Below are 21,596 nucleotides of genomic sequence, written 5' to 3'. Positions count from 1 at the left end.
ATGCTGTATGTGAGGGTGCATTGCCTCTTGAAACAGGACACCATATACTTTTGCATGAGTAGTAACACAGTAGGACATAGGATGTACTGTTATGCTATCAGAGTTTCCTCATTCACCACCAACTGTGACCTTGAGTCATACCCGATTGTTTCCAACACCATTACACCAGGAGCAACATCCATGTGTGTTTCCAAAACATTAGAAGAATGAAACCTCTTCCTAGGCCACTGCCATACTCATGGACGATGTATCTGACGTAGTGCAGAAGTGCATATGATCACTGAACACAAAGTGATGCCATTCATCAACAGTCCATGCTTCCTGGTCACAGTGCCACTCCAAATGCAGTAGTCTACACATGGGACAGGAATTCCCTAGTCTGACTGCTGATAATCTCTAGGCCTAACTGCCTGATCAAAGTTTAACATTATCTAAACAGCAAATGACCTCATTTTATTTCCAGATTTAACAACCCCACTTCACACATTGTTTCATTCATCATTTCACACAATATTTACAAGGCAACCCTTAGTTTTACCAAGTGCAATGATTGTAGGCACCTAAATAATTATCCCCATGCAATGGGACCATCCTACAGCCCATGGTGTAATTTACTCAACATCTTCACTTGTCAAGCCCTCAAGTTGTTTTCCACAGATACCTCTATAGCCACCTCATGTACGTTTTTTGACTTCCCATGTCTGTATCGCACATTTACCTCCCATTTTCCCTCTTTCTCTTCCAGTGTATACCCCTAGTTTACCTCCCATATTCTCCTACAGCGTTTACTTAAATTTATCACTCCCTGACATTTACATTCCTCATCCCCCCCTATAGTGGCATCTGATTACAAATTTAACCCTGCTCCATCTGTTTTAAATTTGATAATGTAATCAGCCAGGACAATGTAGCTGTGCAAGTGTGTGCATTCTATAGCTCTGAAGGATTCATCCAAAACTTAGCAACATCCTCAGTCTTGAATGAGATTTTCACTCTGCAGCGGAGTGTGCGCTGATATGAAACTTCCTGGCAGATTAAAACTGTGTGCCCGACCGAGACTTGAACTCGGGACCTTTGCCTTTCGCGGGCAAGTGCTCTACCACTGAGCTACCGAAGCACGACTCACGCCCGGTACTCACAGCGAAAGGCAAAGGTCCCGAGTTCGAGTCTCGGTCGGGCACACAGTTTTAATCTGCCAGGAAATTTCATATCAGCGCACACTCTGCTGCAGAGTGAAAATCCCATTCTGGAAACATTCCCCAGGCTGTGGCTAAGCAATGTCTCCGCAATATCCTTTCTTTCAGGAGTGCTAGTTCTGCAAGGTTCGCAGGAGAGCTTCTGTAAAGTTTGGAAGGTAGGAGACGAGGTACTGGCAGAAGTAAAGCTGTGAGTACCGGGCGTGAGTCGTGCTTCGGTAGTTCAGTGGTAGAGCACTTGCCCGCGAAAGGCAAAGGTCCCGAGTTCGAGTCTCGGTCGGGCACACAGTTTTAATCTGCCAGGAAGTTTCATCCTCAGTCTTGTTTATGTGCCTACCAATGAGTTAGTGCCTTGGTTATTTAGCATGTTTTTACCTTTACTACTCCCATTATTTATAAAATGTAAAGGGGGGCTACAAAATCTGCAATTTGTGGAACTTTTGTGATAGTGCTTCACATCTTCTTTGTCAATGAAAAGTTTCTCTTCATTCTGATTATGAATAATCTACCTGCCTTCATGCATACTAGACCAACTTATTCTTTTGCTATGCTAAAAGAAAAAAAAAGTTGAAAATATTACGAAATGATGCATTATTTTGTTTTTCATTGGCCTTATCTATCTTCATTCTTTTAGATGACAACAGCAATGACACTTTTCCTTCATTTTGCAGTTGTTTGTGTTTAATTTCATTAATTTCATCACTTACCTTCTAGACGCACAACCAACGGAATACTCAGTTTGATGTTTCGTGATGCATTTACTATACCATTAGCAATTGTTGCACAGTTTACAATCCCACCAAACACGTTGACTAATATGGCTTTCACATTAGGATCTGCAATGAGATGGAAGGATACATATTATTTATGTATATATGCATAGATGTTTTTATTTCTCTTACATTTTAGTTGCTGTCTTAAATGAGTCTACACGGTGTTTTACACTCAAGCAAGTAGTGAATAGCTACACACTTCTTGTGTACACAGATTCCTTTCATTCAAGTTCATGATACAAGGGACACAAAACATGGGGAAGATCAATTCTCACTTACAGAAGTACAGTTCTCTTCAAATTCTTTCACCTGTTACAACTAAAACTGATTCTTTGCAACGACAATTATTTTGCAATCTTAATTTTCCATATTACTTAGAAAGACGCACTGAAATTATTTGTTGGAATGTTAATTGATGAGTCTTTTCTGAACTATGCGTACCATTTGTTATGAAGTAGGGGTCACCATCAATTCTGTTTTGTTAGCATAAAAGTTAACATTTTGGACAGCCCCATTACTGACATTTAAAGCTAGTTTTAGAATTTCTGGCATAGCACTGACATACATTTGATGTGCATCTGTATAAAAATGCACAAGTGCATAGCAGTGCTTCCATCTGCCTTGACTGCAGAGGTTCCATCCTTTTTTTAAGTTGGTTGATTAGAGCCGAGTTGTTTAGCTTTCACTGGAAATTTACGATTCAACTGTGGATAATTATTTTCCTATTCCAAGCCTCAATTTTTTTCCATGAAACCCCAGACTAGATTCTTAAGTAAAATTAGAAGAAATGTATTTTAGCTCAGCATTAAATGCTGTCTGGCTAATGTGAATGTGAGAACATTCCTATAATGTTTTTCTAGATATTTAAGTTCTACATGCAGTAATCCTTAAGATTTATTAGGCAGTATATGCGATTGGTCTTCCCAGAGCTGGTTTTAGGCCCAAGTGACACAAACCACTGCATGCTGCGCAGAGTTGAGAGGGACGCCACAGGCACCATAAATGTAAGATTTCTGTACAGGACATATCACAATTAGTAGATTAGTAGTGGACACAGGAAGTATCAAGCTGAGATTGATGTCGGAGTGCTCGTGTGCACTGGGGAAGGGGCTAAATGATAAGTCACTTATGTGGAAAACTACTCTCTAACTGGTTTTGGTCGGCCAAGTGCATTCTGTAAATTAAAACTCTCGCCCCCAGTTGATTAGGTTGCCTACTAATCATGGTCTTAATTTCTGCTAGGACAAATGCAGTCTTGCATAGAGTGAGGAAAACTGTTTTGACCAGATGCACTTCATGATTTTCACAAATTGTAAGGATAAACTTCCCACCTATAAAAGGAAAGGTCTAAACTTAATAACTCTCTATCTGACAAGCTATCTCAGTGTTACTGACTAAGGGGTCCAGTTCAGGGGCTACAACAAGAAATTGATTCTCTTCCACTTCTTTATAATGGCAAAAAGTTACATACCTAAAAAATAATTGTATAAAGTCATACCTGAGGCAATAGCTTGTATGACCTGGTGAGAGGAAAATAAACAGCAATAACGGAAAGAAATGGAGCAACACTGATAGAGGACTATAATTATGATATTCTCCTGTAACTTTGCAAGTCACTGCCAAAATTCAGCTCCCATTTAACGTATTTGGCGAATGACTAGAAAACTCAGAATGAGTCAGGGAAAAAATAGGATATCACTCACCTCACAGAGACAAAGGAACTGATAAAGAAAACAGATGGAACAGAATTTGCCCCCATGCCTTTGTACCTAGCCAGTTCCGTTGCTTGGAGCACATCCCATTCCTTATGTTACAGATCACAGTTTCATCAAGATTAAAGAAATATTCATCACATAACAGACTACCCCCAAGTACATAATGCATGTCAGCTGACAACTATCACCAATTCAGTCAGTGATTGTTTTACAACTAACCTGATGTCAGGATTTTGAAGGCTTCATATACTTGTTCTTCTCTCACACCGCCTCCAACATCAAGAAAATTTGCAGGTTCTCCTCCATGCAGTTTAATTATATCCATTGTGGCCATTGCAAGTCCTGCTCCATTAACTGAGAAATTATTTAAAATTAACATTAAAAACACGACCTATAGAAACATCAGTAATGAAGTATCACAATTCATCAACAACGATCATAAAGTACAATAAACAAAAATCCATACACTGAGAATAAAGCTGCTGTGACAGGGACAGATGACATTTTCTATTTTAAATTTTCATTTTCAGTGTCAATAAACATTTTGATCTTCAACATAAAAAAACCTGTCGTTTGTTGGAATACATCTCTGTACTTAACTTCTCCTCCCCTTCCTCCCTTTTACACAGTGTCCCAGTTTCTATGTAATCTCCAATAAATGGTTTAGCACGATGTTCAGCCTCTCTCTCCCTTTCAATTATTGTACAACCATTATCTGCATGTAAGTCAGTAACATAATCATTACTGTCAGTAGTAGCGGTAACACTGCTGCAATTTCTACTTAAAATTAGTGCTTCTATTTTCAGTGCCCCTGTATCAGCATCCCTACCTACGTCCTACACCACGGGCGTTTGCCACCATACTTCTGTTCAGTATTGTTTTGCACACCTAACTAGTTACTGCCATCTTTATTTGTTCTTCATCAGCTGGCTAATCTACCCTAACTTGGGTTTCTGAGTGACCTAACTTTCCCCTCCTCACCTTTACGTTTCTAAGGGAGTGAACTTTTGACACTTATAGTCTGATATTTAGTAATCAAAAGGTGACTAACAATTAACTTGAAGAGAACCTAAACTGCAACTTAGTGAGGATTAGGGGAACAAAACCACAGTAGATCACAACATCCAACTGAGTTGTTCATGCTGTGTAGCGGTTAGTACCCATAAGGTAACAATGTAGTTGGCTTCCTTTATGGGGAACAAAAATGGACAGATTGCTTACTGATCTACATTGCAGATCATGCAATGAGTCACAGTTTGATATCCTCTTGACAAAATGGATTACAAGTGACACAAAGATAAAGCTGATTGTTAAACAACAATATTGACTGGTGACAAGGAATCTGCTTTTAATAAACTGCCACTCAACCATGAGAGTGATGACAACATTATCTGTATTGCTCATAGTTCCACATTAGGTAACCTCAAGCCTATGGCTCATGTCATATGGGGATGGCTGTCAGCCCTCTATCACAAATACATACTCAGCAAAGTAAACAGACCACCTACTCAGAACTAAGGAAAGGGCACTATAGACCTGTTTCTCAATGCACAACACCACAGAGTCAACACCACTGAAGGGTATTTCTCCTGGCTACAAATGAGAATACCATTTTGTAATCCCAATTATGCTCTGACCTCACATTTTCATGCTACTACACAAGGCACAGAGGGGGTTATCGAGGATGAAGATGTTGGCTAGGTGTCATGTATTATGGCCATGCATTGATGTTTGTCAGTCTCAGGCGGCTGGCGCGCTGCCAAGATGGACTTCAACCGCCTTATCGGCGGGGTCAAAGGTCAAGCGCTCAGAGAGCTGACGTAACATGCTGTTGCATACTCTATGCCGACAGATTCTAGATGTACCCTTGTCTGGTTTTCAGCTACGCTACAGTTCAATTTATTTGTGAAAATACAATGTACAATCTCCTACAAATTTAACATATTCACAAGTACCTTTACCTTTAATCCATATAAAAACAGTTTCATTAACAGATATTTTACGTCTACTACGTGTATACTAGGAAAAGGGTGAAGGTGACATATATGTTGATTTGCCAAAAGTGTGCAAACCCAGTCAGATCTAGTGTCCACGGCCCACTCCTGATTCCCGATCCGCCATGAGACCATGTGTACATCAATTTTGCAGGCCCATCTAAGATGTCTATGTCATCACTTGTTGTGGATGCTATCTCTCTAATTTCCCACATGTTAGGTGGGAGTCATGAATGACCTTAGCAGCTGCAAAGTAGGCCCTAGTGCCTCTCTTCACTACTGAGGCACCACTACAGATCGCTGTAACTAACAGGGGCTTACGTGTGCTCTGTTGTTTTAGCCAAAGAAGTGGCATAACACATCTTACCACCATTTCTTTTCATCCTGTATCAAATTAAAATGCAGAGTGGTTGACCAGGACAATCCAGACCCACAAAAATCAACAACAGCCACTTCAGTGGAAGCTCCGACATGCTTCCTCTGTTCACATAGATCCACCACGGTACACGGCTGTTTCCCAATGAAGATTCTGCACAGGCACATTAACCATACCTTTATCAGTCTCCTGTACCTGACTCAGCGTACCCTGTTCTCACAGCCACCCTGAACGGGCTCTCTAAATTAAAACTCTCGTCCCAGTTGATTAGGTTGCCTACTAATGTATGGCTATACACCAGGTTGGACTCTAGCGGGACACTGCTGGTCACAGCCATGCACTGTATGGGGGCTTATGGTGTACGTAGATGTAGATTTAGGTGTAGTTGTAGATGAGAGAGGCTCTTAATGTTAGAGTTAGTGCCCAAATATTAGCACCTCATGCTACACTGGCATAGCTCTGACTATAGTAACTAAATTATGTTACACTCCCAATGTGAATTCGTCAGGGCCCAAGTAACTATCCAACAGCACTAACCACTGCCATCTAAGCTTCCCAGCCAGGCCAGGTCATGATTGCTGCCTGCCAGACTTCCACACAGTACCCACCAAAGCTACTAATTTCTGCCATTGCTGACACAATGTTATGATCTCCACCCATCTCAACCCCCCCCCCTCCTCTCCCCCTTTGACCAGACCATCATAACAATGGACTATGGAGAAGATACAGAGATTCAACCACAGGCACCATTTGAAGAAGATCCGTGCCACAAGAACAAGTGCCCAAGGTCTTGCTCACACCATTAGTTGTGAGCTAACTACTGGTAAACATGCTCGCCTACCCTCCCCTCGTAAATTGCTGTTCCTAGTTCCACCTCTCGTACTAGCAGCCCCACAAACCAGTATAAGTGAGGGGATCTAATATCTCATCACTCCTGAAATGTGAAGACAGTTCGGAGAGTAGTGACAATATTATTCCTGGGCTCATAGTTCCACATTTATAAGCTCTATGCCTACAGGTCAGTAAACTCACCACTCTATCAAAAGCAAATAACTGGTATAACAGATGAGTCAAACAGTCCTTATTTCATTACTGGAGCCATAGTTAAGCTGCCTCAAATGCAGAAATAAAGCTATTACCTCACATTATAGACCCGAACTCCGATTTGTAACCCTGTGGAGTGTGGCTTTCGTTCATCGATTCTGATTTGGGCTCTTTACCAAGTTTGTTGCTTTCAACTTAGTATTGATCTTACATTCAACAAGCTATATGGTATGCATCTGTTACAAGATTAGCTAGAGCCAGGTCACAACACTTCAATGCTGGCATCTTATTATGGTGTGAAAAGGTTATGTTGATACCATGCTCCAAGATTCTGAAGTACTCAGGTCCTGCCTGAGACTGTAATTAGCATAGCTGTGCTGTGATTTAGAGCTGTTCACACGTCTTTTCAAACTCCCAAGGCCATGGCAGGTTAGTGTAAAATGAACAGGATTGCTCAGAGGCCCTGCTGACTCGTGAGTTCCTGAGATGTCAATATTCCAGCCTTGGCGAAAGCTTATAGGGAGAGTTGGACTGAAAGAACTTAGACAATGGCTTCATGCCATAGGGCATGACCATCTATTTCTTTGCTTGCACCTTGCAACACAAAGTTTGGCTAGCTAGACAGTAACACATACCTTAAAAATTCCTCTGCTTCTACCACTTTTCATTTGGGAACAGTTAACAGCAGAACTCTAGAACCTGATGACAGGTTAACAGAGTTGAAAGAGGAATTAAAGAACATAAAATCAGACATAAAAGAGGTATAGAAATGTGGTGAAGAAATTAACAACAAACTGGATTACAATCAGGATGTGTTTTACTACGGAGGAACAGATAATGAAATGAAGGCTTTATTATCAACAAAGAATGGAAAATGCAGAATGGACTGCAACAATATCATCTACACATTCTTTCAGAAGAAAACAGACATTGGAACTGCCAAGGACTAATTGAACTGAAAATGAAAATGACTATGTTTTATCACATAATTAAGGAATGATGTGACGTTGTTAAACCACTTTCAAATTGCAAGTGAAAGTAGACTCATAAGATGCATATTAAAATTAGATAAAAAGTTAGAAAGAAATGTACTAATCAGGCAAGTAGTCAGGATTGCAAATTTAAAATTTATCAAAGCACAGAGAGAGGTACCACATTAAGTTAAGCAAAAATTTGACGTTTTGAAAATGAAGGTCATACAGGTAATTATTTAACAAAAATGCCTATTCAAATGGTGAAAGACGTAGCAGGGATGAAGAACATGAAAGAAAAAGTATCAAACGGTATAAGGTAGCTATCAAACAGATGACAACAGTTTCAAGCATACAATAACATGATGATAAGGGCATATGTTGAATTAAATAAAACTCTTAATAAATGTCTTGCATAGGATATGACAAGGTGCAATGAAAACTCAACTGAAAATCATACAACTGAAAAATAAAAAAATAAAGTAAAATAAAGAGTATGAAGAAAACAAGACAGAAACCAATATTGGTTCAATTAAGGTAGCAAACAGCACAGCAACTAACAACAGAGAAAATGTTGCACAAGCATTCCAAAACTTTTTTAAATGTTAGTATACAAGGGTGGTTTGAAAAGTTCTTGGAATCACCACAAGTGGTAAGCACTAGCGCAAAGAGTTGTTCACGTGATATTGATTGGACTGTTGCCTGTAAACATGCACCATGTCAGTGCTCTCGGAAGAGAGTTGTAGTGGTGACATGGCTCTGTTGTTGCTCCTGCATAGTGATTTGCGAAGATGGGGGGGGGGGGGGGGGGGGGGCAAGAAAAAACGAGATTCAAGCAGCGATTGAGTACTTTGTAAAGAAAGGTATGAAAGCAAAGGACATTCATGCCGATTTCCAGAATACACTGGGGGACTCTGTTCCTTCATATTCAACTGTTGCCAAGTGGACAAATGAATTTAAATTTGGTCACGAGAGCTTAGATGATGATCTGCGCAGTGGTCGGCCAAGATGTGTCACTACAACAGAAATCATTGCAACAGTGCAAAAAATGGTCATGGAGGATCAGCGATTGAAAGTGCGTGAAATCGCTCACGCTTGGCAGATGTCATCTGAAAGGGTATATCACATTTTAACTCAAGAACTAGAAATGAAAAAATTACCTGCAATATGGGTGCCGCAACTCTTGACGCTGGATCAAAAATGCATGCTGCCGGCATGGTAAAATTACACGAACTAAGGTATGAATTGTTGCCACAACCACCTTATTCACCTGATATGGCTCCGTCAGACTTCCATTTCTTCCCAAAACTGAAAATTTTTCTTGATGGATGAAGATTCACTTCAAATGAAGAGTTGATAGCCAGAGTTGACAACTATTTTGCAGGCCTGGAGGAAACGCATTTTTGAGATGGGATCAAGGCACTGGAATATCGTTGGACCAAATGTATTAATCTACAAGGGAACTACATTGAAAAATAAAAAAAAAGTTTCAGAGATGTAAGTATTTTTTTCTATTCCGTTCCAAGAACTTTTCGAACCACACGCATAGTTCACATGATGAATCAGAAACACAAATAGTTAATAATGAAAGTGACATTGTTCTACAAGCATTGGCAGCTGAGGTGTACAAGCTCTTCAAGGTGTGTGAAAAAGATAAATCCCTCGAGGTGGCTGAATCAAAATGATTAGTTAGCAGAAAATTTATCAAAAAGAAACTAACAAAGTTTTTACAGTATTTTTATAAAAGAAGATAATTTCTGTAAACTGTAATAATGCTATAATTTTTCTACTTCACAAGAAATGGGACAGATAATATCTAAAAAGAACTATATACATATAAGCTTCTGAACTGTAATGTTCATGATATTAACTAAAATTATCATGAACCATTAAATAATTATACTTTAAACAAGCAAAGGAACAAGCTGTCTTTAGAGGTTAATATAGCACAGAGGGCCATTTGCATGTCGTTATCTAAATGACTCAAGAGAACAACGAGTATGGAAAGGCCCTTCGTCTGGGTTCCATTTATTTTGAGGAACTTTTTGAGTCAGTATTACCAGTTTTTATTTATGGTAGTGAGTTTTAGTCTTATAATGTGAAAACCATTCAGAAACTGGAAGTTCCTGAGTACACAATGGAGAGATACATGTTGGCAGTTTTGAGGTAAGTGAGAAAAGAAAGGAATCAGTAAACAGACTGGCATGAGAGACTTGTGGAGTACCATAATGAAAATGAAATTGAGATGGTCAAGACATGCTGTTAGATAAATGAATGTTAGACGGGCCATAGAAGTTATCCCTTTGATTTCCAGACGTAAGAAAAGTGCAAGGCAATAACCTGATGGAAAATGGGTGAATAGAGGGCACGAAAAACTTGCACAAGTTCCATAGATGTGTATAACAGAAGACTGTATGGTATGGAAAATTCTAGAAGAAGGCCTTTTGACCAGCAGTGGCTGTCAAATAGTTGATGATGCCGCTGCTGCCGATGACGACCTGTGTACCCAGTAGGTCCATGTTTTATTACCTGGTATTAGTTCACCACAATACAGTGATTCCTATGACAGTGTCCTAACAAAGCCTTGCAATTATTATTTGCCAGTCTTTTATCTAATGCTCCACCTAACATACAGGAATGTTGCCTGTAACAGGTAAACTGCTCTCACAAATGTGATTGCTAGGCTGAATAAATGTCCAAAGGACACTCTTGCAATCAAAACTCAACAGGAACTACACTGACAAAACATTCATGGTACAGCTTTTACTTCCAAACCTCTTGCAAACCAGGCAAATGCAACAAATAGGCTTCTGTCATGCACAAAGAGATTACCCATACTACAATCAATACATACATGTAATATTGTCCCTGGATTCTACTTTTCCACTGTTCCCTGTAATAGTAGATGATAATATACTGAGAATACCAGATGTAGCATGCAATCCAGATTGTCTTCTTTCGAATGCAAAGAAAGGTGCAGGTTTTAATGGTTTCAGCAGTCATATTGTGATTTTAGTGGGCCTCTATACTGACAATGAAAGGAAATATAAGGCCTGTGTAATCACTTTAGGCAACCATTTTCACTTAATGTTGCAGGTGGAGGCCTTGTTTCCTGGAGAAAATTGCAAGTTCCCAGACCATGATGGCCCTACTCATGATGAGGAAGCTGGCCAACTAACATATCTTCCCTCAATTCCACAACTACCATATTTACATATTATTAATCAATTGTATGGAAGAAGGAAAACAAACAGTTAATGACCTGCAATCCTATTTTAGCACCTTTCAAGGAATTTAAACAAATCCTTTGTGAGAAATATTATAAGATTCATCCACCATTCCCAGGTTCAAGTCCCAGTCCAGCGCACAGTTTTAATCTGCCAGGAAATTTTAAGAAACAGTGTTGGTTGCAGTGATCCAAAGCAGAGACTCATTTACACTTTGTTAGTTTTGCAAATAGGAATTAAATGCATCAAGTCCCACAAAGATTTAGAGCGTTTTCAATATCAAATATGGCTTTACATTACCTCATATATCTGTTTATGTTATTTTGTCAAACTCCTGTGTGCAATACAAACCAAGGAAAATATTTTTTCCTTCTCTAAGGCCAGCAGCATAATACACATCAGATAAAGATGCACCAGAATAGCTCCTTATAACAATCTTTATTAATGTCAGACTGTTTTGACATTTATCATCGTTAGGGAACTGTCTTATAACTGTCAGTGCTTTGACTAGATGGTAAATGAAGTAAATATACTGAAAATAATACATTATTACGGCTTGACAGTAGTTTGACAATTCTACTCTTACGGCATTATGTGTTTATGTTGAGAGAGTAGAACTGTCAAACTACTGTAAAATGATAATTAATGTATTATTTTCAATATATTTATATTATTTACTATCTAATCAAAGCATAGACAGTTATTAGACAATTCACTAACAACATAATGTGGATATCACATCATTCTAGATGAACTTGACAATGGCGATAAATGATGAAACAGTCTGTCATTTGAAATGGAAATGAAGTCCCATGCTTCTTGACAGAGCATCAGGGAACGATGAGGGAGACCCACACCGCCGTACTAGGCAAGGTCCTAATGGAAGTGGTTTACCGTTGCCTTCCTCCGACCGTAATGGGGATGAATGATGATCATGAAGACAACACAACAACACCCAGTCATCTTGCGGCAGGTTAAAATCCCTGACCCCGCTGGGAATCGAACCTGGGACCCCATCCTCGGGAAGCGAGAATGCTACCGCAAGACCACGAGCGGCAGACTGTCTGCCTGTCATTAATAAAGATTAATTATTATAAGCAGTTATTCTGTTGAATCTTCCTACTAATCAAGGAAAATATGTAACAAGTGAATGCTAGGGCAGTAGTTTTATTAATTCCCTGTTCCTGCTGGAGTTAGTCACTAGCCAAATAATAATAATTGTCAACATCAGAAATTACAAAAGGATGTATAACCAATTGTGTCTCATTGTACCAGCCTTAAAAAGAAAATATAACACAAAATATTGATGTCTCTTCACTTTCCATTTTACACTTATTTTCAAATACCTGTGCCCCCTAACTAGAAGAGCACAAATCAAGATTTATCAAACAATGGAAAATTCAGGATGGAATGTAACAATATTATGAGAAGGAAAGTTGACACTCACCATATAGCGGAGATGTTGAGTCGCCAATAGGCACATCAAAAAAGATTTTCACACTTAAAGCTTTCGGCCAATTGTCTTTGTCAACAATAGACACACATGCACGCAAACATAAACTCATGCAAACGCGACTGCAGTCTCAGGCAACTGAAACCACACTCAGTAGCCTGAGACTGCAGTTGTGTGTGTGTGAGTTGCATTTGTGTGTGTGTGTGTGTGTGTGTGTGTGTGTGTGTGTGTGTCTATTGTTGACAAAGGCCATTGGCCAAAAGCTTCAAGCGTGAAAATCTTTTTGTTGCGTCTATCAGTGACTCAGCATCTCTGCTATATGGTGAGTGGAAACTTTCCTTCTCATAATATTGTTACAAATCAAGATTTAAATTTTATTTGTTCAAGTGTGTGTTTCACAAAGATACAACTAAAGTTTGCACTTTATGATAACAAATCACTACATTTATTTTAAATTTATGCTATCATACAACAGACTTTGCATCAGTTCACCCAGAAAACTTACCTAAGCAACCAATGTTACCCGACATTCCAATGTAATTTAAATTATACTTTGCTGCTTGCACCTCTCTTGGATCAGTTTCAGACGTGTTGTCAAGCGCAAAAATATCTTGCTGTCGAAATTTTGCATTGTCATCAAACTGGATTTTTGCATCAACTGCAACAACATTTCCTTCAACAGTTTCAGCCAGAGGGTTTATCTCCACCTGAATTGCATCCACTTTAAGAAAGAAGTCCCACAGCCTTTTAATTTCTGTTGCAGCCTATTAAATGTAAAAAAATTTCAACTTTAAGGAAGATTATCATAAATAGTTTGTTTTAACAATTATATTAATGAAATATCTCAAAATAAAGTGAAAAAAGATACCTGTCCTTAGAGAGGCCATCAAACTAATTGATCACGATTTACTATGTAAGTGAGATGGTAATTAGTTACATGTTTATACACTTCTGAAAGGTGAATTATGCCTGTCAGAATCCGTATTACTACGTGTTGAGCTCAGACTGCTGCAGTCATTATTTCCATATTTCTAGCACATGAATTTTTCACACATTTGTATGATTAACATTTCAATTAGTGTCATTAGCTAGTAGGTCTCATTGTAAAGTCTTCAAGTGTGGCCAACAGCAAAACACTGCACTAGCAGTCTTCTTTCACAGTTACATCAACGAGAACCAATGAACAGTACACATAATTGTATTTTAATTGGATTATGTGGTCAAAGTCTACTGCTGCTCATCTCTCAATCCCTCTTCATTAAAATGCCACTCTTGTTTGCTAGCACTTGGAACTCAACTTTTTTCCAGAAATAAAAAGTTAGCTTCTTTTTAATTATTGGCTGTTGATGGTGAAAGAGTTAATGTTCTTAGAATGAGAAGATGAGGTACTGATGAAAATAAAGCTGTGACGGCAGATAGCAATTCGTTATTTGGTTAGTTAAGCTGGTAAAATATTTTCCTGGTAAAGACAAACCTCAGATTCAATTCGCAGACCAGCATACAGTTTTAATCTGCCAGTAAGTTTCAAGGTTTAACATTGGTTGTATTGATCCACACGCAGATCATTTACACTTCGTTAGTTCTGCAAATGACAGTGTGCTCCAGCAGTGCTTATGGCAATTAGTTTGTATCTGAGAGACTGCTGCTACCATCCACACTGATGTTTCACATGGTTTCCATACCTTTCTTCAGGCAAACATCAAAATGACTCCTTTTGATATTTAATGGCCATAATCCTCCTGAATCTTTTCCAATTTGAGTTTTTTTTGTGCCTCTAAAGAAGTTGCTGAAAGCATTCACTCACCCACCCACTCTCCCACCCACCCTTCCTTCCATGAACAGAGCTAGTGATATGGTTTATGTATTTGTGTTGTGCATTACCACACCAATCCACAAAACTGACTGAGCTGCACTATTGATCAGAAACCTAAGAGGCTTTTTTATAATGTGGGGAGTGGTCAGTACTGAATGGATTCAGAATAATTAGTCTCCACGTCACAAGCACTGGAGTTTCATGCACGGTGGGGCCACGCCACAACATAACCCAGCTGTTTTCACTTTTCTTGACGAGTCCCTCAGTAATCAAGTCATTGGTTTGGACTGGTCAGCAGAGAGAGGGATTGTTCTCCTGTGACCACTTTTTCCTGAGTGTAATGATAAAACTGCCTATCTCAACAGTCTTCCACCAAAAAGTGAGATTCAGTCATAGGAAAATCTGGTTTACTAATTTTTTTATTTCTTTTAGAAAGATGTCTCACCTTATTTACTTTAGCACCTTCAAATCCGAGGAATTTTGCTATAGTATTAGCCATTTCATCACTTACACCTTCTGATATGTTAACTGGTACAGTTTTTATAAGATGAGGTGTCTTTTCTGCCACATTTTCTATATCTGTGCCACCAGATGGTGACGCAACAATAACTGGACCATTGTGTTCCCTGAAAAAGTCAAGAAATTCTGATCATCAAAAAGTAGTTACAGAAGACTTTTGCAAATATTCACTTCTTAAGTAACTGTAAAAATGGTCCATTATTTTCTAGAAAAATATAAATACTCGCCTCCAAGGAGACATAATCACAATAGAAGAGTTTCAAGCATAGAAAATAGGGGAATCCATAATGTGCTGGGTGCTGTAGCTGTGCAGCTAGGTAGTACAACAACAACAACAACTACTACTACTACTACTACTACAGAGCCAAAAAATAAATGGCTCTTCACTGGGAAGTCAAACACAAATTGTCCATCACAAAAAAATAAAGAACAAGGGAAGTTTATCTGACCTGACTATCAGCATCCCAAACAGAAATATCTATGATCATCATCATCATCATCATCATCATCATCTACCATTTTAGTCATCAAGCCAGCAAGATGTGAGAGTCAAATTATAAATGTCATATCTCCACTACGTGGAATCAAAAATTCTTAAATAGGACTACACTGTGAGCACATAATAATCTGAGGCTAGAACTTACAGATTTTGTAGAAATTTTAGATCTCTAGAGAAATATAATCCCCACACACCACACTCAAACTCTAACAAATGAATATGCAGCTATATTTGGCTCATGATAAACAACCTTCACTCTTTTCACCCTTTGCTCCCTCTTTAGGGCTGGAAAACAAAAAGTTCAAGTTCCCAATATCAAGTGGATGAAACGGGTTCAGAAAAGAACTCTTAAATGCTATAAAAGACAAGGCTGGAGAATTCACACTCTTAAAAGTACCTACCGCGATGCCTCTGCAAAGTTACATTCTCTGAACCATTAACACAGAAAAATTATAATCAGAAAATCACAAAGAGAAACTGCCAACAGAAGAGAACAGATGGTAACCATTAAACAAACTCACAACAAAATAAAACAGGTGAACAGAATTCACTACAAAACTACAAGCAGTATAGTGTGCATCAAGAAACTACATCAAAAAAGCAATAAATAAAAGTAACAAACTGAGCCAAATACGGGTGTTTCACGGGAATGACATCATACGAAAAAGTGCTATGAAAAGTCATGCTGTAATGGTGCCTGTGATAGGATGCAGAGATGTATGGTGGGAACAGTACGGTGAGCTGCTAGGTCCAACATCAGGAGGCTGTACTTGGGAGGAAGGTGTGTTTTGGGGGGCGGGGTGGAGAGGAGAGAAGCAGAGATGGGTAAACGACTATGCTGGGGAGGGGAGTAGAAGTCTTGCGTCAGGCTGGAGTGGAGAGAGGGAAAGGGGTAGAGGGAGGTGGAGGCTGATGGCTTCACCTGAATCTGCAGTACAGCACTATTTCATTTTCATACAGCTGAGGCACTGTCTCTTACTATGATGCTTCCATTTAATGTGCGGAGCTTCATGAAATATTTTAAGTATATCTCACGCAGTATTAAAAAGTTTTACAAAAACAGTTACCTGTGCAACTAGCAGTAAATTCCCATTTAACTGTTGATAAACTGAATCATACACAACTGCTGCAACATGATGATAAAATGCTGTTTTGAGAGTCTTCCCCGAGTATTTTTCAGTTCCAGGTCCTATATGCGAGATCTATACCATACACCCTTCCACTACTGCCTACTCCAGTCCCATCGCAGGCATATCTTACCGCATCAAAGGAGGGCCACGTGCAAAAGCAGCTACGTAGTCTTATCAGTTTAGATGCATCCACTGTGTAGCTTTCTATGTGGGCACAACTAACAACTCTGGTACCGCGCACTGCGGAATTTGAATCCGCGCCAGACGTCATGGACATCGAAGACCCATAGAGGTCTCTGCACCATAAGATGTGGCGACGCGCGCCTCCTGGCCCGCTTTCAGTGTGAGAGCGCCACAATGGAACACGTGGCCCCAGCGGCCAATAGCGGCGCCCCCGAGAGCACACTTAAGCGCCGACCACTCGCTCATCCAGTCAGTCTTATCTCGCTTACGTTGGTTTACACCTCGCTTGAGCTAGACTGCGTTCTTCCTGGTTCGTGTACGAGTTTGTTTCCTTGTGACTCTGTTGTTCGGTCTTGTCGTATTCGTTCTGTCCTATGTTGGTCGTGTCCGTCCTTTTCCGTTGTGTTGTTGTTCGCGGGCCTCTCCGTGGGTCCCGCCGCGCCTTCTGTCAGTGCTACCTCGCCACTGTCCTGGTCGCAGTTACAACAACAACCTCTCTGTCCTCATGTACAGCCACTGCCAAACTGTGGCCAAGAGAAAGCTGTACTACCCAGTTGCTGAGCATGCAGTTCAACATAGTGTGCTTGACTTCAATTACTGCCTTACAGCTTATGCCATTTGCCTTATAGCCTACGTCATCTGGATTCTTTGCACCAATACCAGTTTTTCTGAATTGCTCACATGAGAATGCTCCCTGAAAAATACCCTTCGTTCCCGTAATCCTCAGGACCGAACCTTCACTAATTCCTATCCTCCACATCCCTCTACCCCTTTCCCTCTCTCCACTCCTGCCTGACGCACAACTTCTACTCCCCACCCCAGTATAGTCCTTTCCCCTTCTGTGCTTCGCTTCTCTCCGCCTCCCCCCCCCCCCTTCCCCCAAAAACGCATCCTCCTCCCAAGTACAGCATCCTGATATTTGACCTAGCAGCCCACCGTACTGTTCCCATCATACATCTCTGCACACTACCACAGGCACCATTACAGCATCCCCCCCCCCCCCCCCCCTATGCTACACTGCTATCCCTTTCCTCCCCACTTCTTATCTCTTCTGTATCCCTACTACCCACCCCAGCCAAAATTATTACTCACCCAGGCGGGCCACACTGCCCTAACATGACAGTGACCACGCGCACACCCACACGTTTTATTTGTCTGATGAAAGGCTTGGTCCGACAGCTAAAAAGTATCTAACAGTCTATTTTTAAAAGCGACTGTCCACTGCTTAATGTCTCCTCTATGTGGTGTGCTGCAAGCTATTCTTTACTATGAGTCCAGCCTACATTTTCCATTATAGAAAGTATTTCTCACTTAATATACTCCAATCTTCCATACGCCGCATTGTCTCCCTCACAGCAGAGAATGTTTTAGAAGCTCCAGTATGCTTATACAAGCTTGTTAACTGATAATAGGAGACTTAACAGGAGGCAATAGAAAGTGTTTGCTGTAGTTAAAAAATAAGAAACGAAATACTTTTCTACTAGCTGCACTGATGACTTCCAGTTACTGAATGCATTCTTCACCCAATATAGCAGCCCATGTTTCCCAATCACCTCCTCAGTTGTGAAAAAGTGCTTAGTGGAGGAACATAATTTTGATTTACATACAGTAAAGCATTTAGAGTTTTGCACGCTAGATTAGAGAAATATGAAAAAAAAAACATTTTCAGTTATTGAGTAACAGCAAGTCACATAGAAATACAACAATATACTGTCAAAAATATAATTACAAAAGCTCTTAGGGTTCTATCTTCATTGTTGTGAAGCACTGTGGGAAATGGAAAGACCCTGAACACGCTGCTTGTTGGGGGGGGGGGAGGGGGGGGGGAGGGGGGGGAGGGGAGGGAGGGAGGGAGGGGGGAGAGAGAGAGAGAGAGAGAGAGAGAGAGAGAGAGAGAGAGAGAAAGAGAGAGAGAAAGTTGACAGATATGCTGAGCTGGAAAAACAACGTCGAACTTTTAACTATCTCATTCAACTAAAGTGTTCCGGCATTGTACACTAGGTATAAATCAAATGAAGTAGTGCATTTTTAAAGAAATTAGCCTCATATTCATAAGAATGGAGGCTAATGCTCTATCCTAACATCCTGATTTAGGTCTCCAGGCTGAGACAAAAGCAGCCATGTGTGTGTTTCTTTCTAAATCTGAAGAGGAACTGTGTCTAACAGCTTAATCTACTTTTAAATGTACTTTTAATGTCTCTGTCCACTGCTCAATACCACTTCATGTGGTGAATAGCAAACTATCCTATACCATATTAATGTCAAAAGATGAAGTATAGTTGCAATGCAAATCAGAAGCTGGTTCTTTCAAACATGAGATTCTGGATGTGAGTAATTTCATTCATAGATACACCTTTGCAGGACACATTATATCACCTGGTGACATTAATGATCATCTTAATTTCACACAAAATACCTGCACTTAAATACCAGCGCAGACTGTTTTTTTGCATGAAATTTCTATGCTGCCTAAAAGTAACTTATTTTGCTAAAATAGTTGTCTTAACACTGCATTTATGTTTTAATGGTTTTTGGAATTCCTCATGTAGCTATCTATTTTACATATTACAGATACAAAAAATTGCTTCCTGTTCACAATGTTTTGCTGTTTAATATAAGCTTTACCTGTGAACTCCTGAGAGCATCTTAGAAAATATTTTGGGAAGTCCTGGTGGAATGTAAACAATTTAAGAAGTAAACATTACAACTCACTGAATATTAGAGGAACTGAGTCATCAAAAGGCATATAAACAAAACTGAGAACATTGCCAGCTTTTGGGCAATGCTTTTTCTGATGAATAGTGTATACATACACAAAAACAAATATGTACACACACACGCCCACACTGCTACATTGTGGCAGCTGAGTCACACAAAAAGGAAACTGTTTCCTGCTCAAGATGTTTTGCTGTTTAATATGATCTTTACCTGTGGACCTCTGAGAGCATCTTAATTAAACAAGTAATATCATGACCACAAAAACTAGGAGCATTCTTAAAAATAAAATAATAAAATAAAAATAAAATGAAAAACTGCAGGCATACAGGCGTGTGTGGACATATGTATGTATGTTTATTCTATAGATCACAAAAAGGATTCATCCAAAAGCTAGCAAAGTTCTCAGTGTTGTTTATGTGGCTTGCAAAAACTTAGTGTGTCTACTATATGGTGAGTTGTTAACTTTACTCCTTAAATTATTAAAAAATGTTTTACTATACACAGAGTACTTCTTTCTTACTCTGACTTTTATTTTCTTAATATATTCCACTGCCTACTTAATGCCAGAGATACAATAATCAAGAGACCTTTTTCACATAGTTTTTGACCAATTTTTGTTCTAAGAGCACTAACAGCTCCATTTCAGTGTGTGTAAACAGTTTGTACAACATACAAGGATTGTAATATAGGCATTTCCTGCATTCACATTCTGCTATAAGAATACTAAAAGCAGTCTTCTCATGCTACGTGTATCAAAAGCTGTCTACATAACAAGATGGAGTGAAAGGGTATGACACCACTGACGTTTCAAATTCCATTCCAGGCACATTACAGCCACCACATCCCAAAGCATACATAGAAGACAATATAGTCATCATCAATTGTGGGTTTTTGTGGATACCAGTCATCACTTTCTGTACTTCTACAGGGCGTCTCAAACCTTTTGGATCAAACTGAAACTGGTGATAGTGGGTCCACAAGCGATTATACTGAGATAGGAAACCAATGGTCAGAAATGCACATTTATTGTATACACACTGTATACACCACATAACAACAACATAGCTCACAGTAATTTTTCAAAGCAACAGCCCCATCTTGATGCACGCGATGCAACAGTGCATGCAGTTCAGCTGCACTCTCTCAGTGATCCCAGTTGCCTGTTGTACACTGGAAAAGGCAGCAGGTGATAAACAACATACACACCTTACCACCAAACAGACATACTGTACACAACTTAGTCCATAGCATGTGTGTATGACAGCATCACACCAGCACATTAACCTGTTCCACACGTATACCACTATACCTGGCGTCAGTTGTCCATTGCATCAGACAGCTTGTGGTGTGCCCGTGGTGAGGTGTGCTGCTGTGTACAGCGCATGACACATAAACAGAGATGAAATGACATGAGAGTTGGCAGACATGCATTAAATGTACAGTGTGGCAGGATGTAATGCCTGTAAACCAGCACGATTGTACAGAGAATGCTTTCCCAACAAGAATCATCCTAATTGCGAGAAGTTTCTCTCTGGATACCAACTTACAAGAGATGGGGTAGTTCACACCACAGATAGCCAGCAAATTTCCCGCCAAAGGGATGTCCAGACACCAGACTTTGAGGAGATGGTGTTGGGTCTTGTGGCCAACCACACAACAATAGACATCAATCAACTTGAAAATTCCTGGCAGATTAAAACTGTGTGCCAGATAGAGACTCGAACTCGGGACCTTTGCCTTTTGCAGGCAAGTGCTCTACCAAATGAGCTACCCAAGTACGACTCACGCCCAGTCCTCGCAGCTTTACTTCTGCCAATACCTCGTCTCCTACCTTCCAATCTTTACAGAAGCTCTCCTGCAAACCTTGCAGAACTATCACTCCTGAAAGAAAGGATATTGCGGATACATGGCTAAGACACAGCCTGGGGGATGTTTCCTTCACTCTGCAGCGGAGTGTGCACTGATATGAAACTTCCTGGCAGATT

The 21,596-nt window shown here is 39.8% G+C and overlaps 1 protein-coding gene across 3 annotated transcripts in view; it reads right to left on the bottom strand.

Moving 5' to 3' along the window:
• The window catches only part of LOC124722924 (succinate--CoA ligase [GDP-forming] subunit beta, mitochondrial), a 106,205-nt gene that overhangs the window by 6,689 nt on the left and 77,920 nt on the right, over nt 1-21,596 (bottom strand). For all 3 annotated transcript variants that reach the window (XM_047248084.1, XM_047248085.1, XM_047248086.1), the window contains exons 6-9: nt 15,008-15,188; nt 13,255-13,513; nt 3,904-4,038; nt 1,904-2,032 (exon numbers count right to left, since the gene is read on the bottom strand). In XM_047248084.1, the coding sequence (XP_047104040.1) occupies nt 1,904-2,032; nt 3,904-4,038; nt 13,255-13,513; nt 15,008-15,188 (704 nt within the window). The remainder of the gene's footprint in view (nt 1-1,903; nt 2,033-3,903; nt 4,039-13,254; nt 13,514-15,007; nt 15,189-21,596) is intronic.

The sequence above is a fragment of the Schistocerca piceifrons genome, chromosome X, assembly GCF_021461385.2.
Source record: "Schistocerca piceifrons isolate TAMUIC-IGC-003096 chromosome X, iqSchPice1.1, whole genome shotgun sequence".
In the NCBI taxonomy this organism is placed as follows: Eukaryota; Metazoa; Arthropoda; class Insecta; order Orthoptera; family Acrididae; genus Schistocerca; species Schistocerca piceifrons.
The sequence above is the reverse complement of the archived record's forward strand: the minus strand, read 5'-3'. Positions and strand labels throughout refer to the sequence as shown.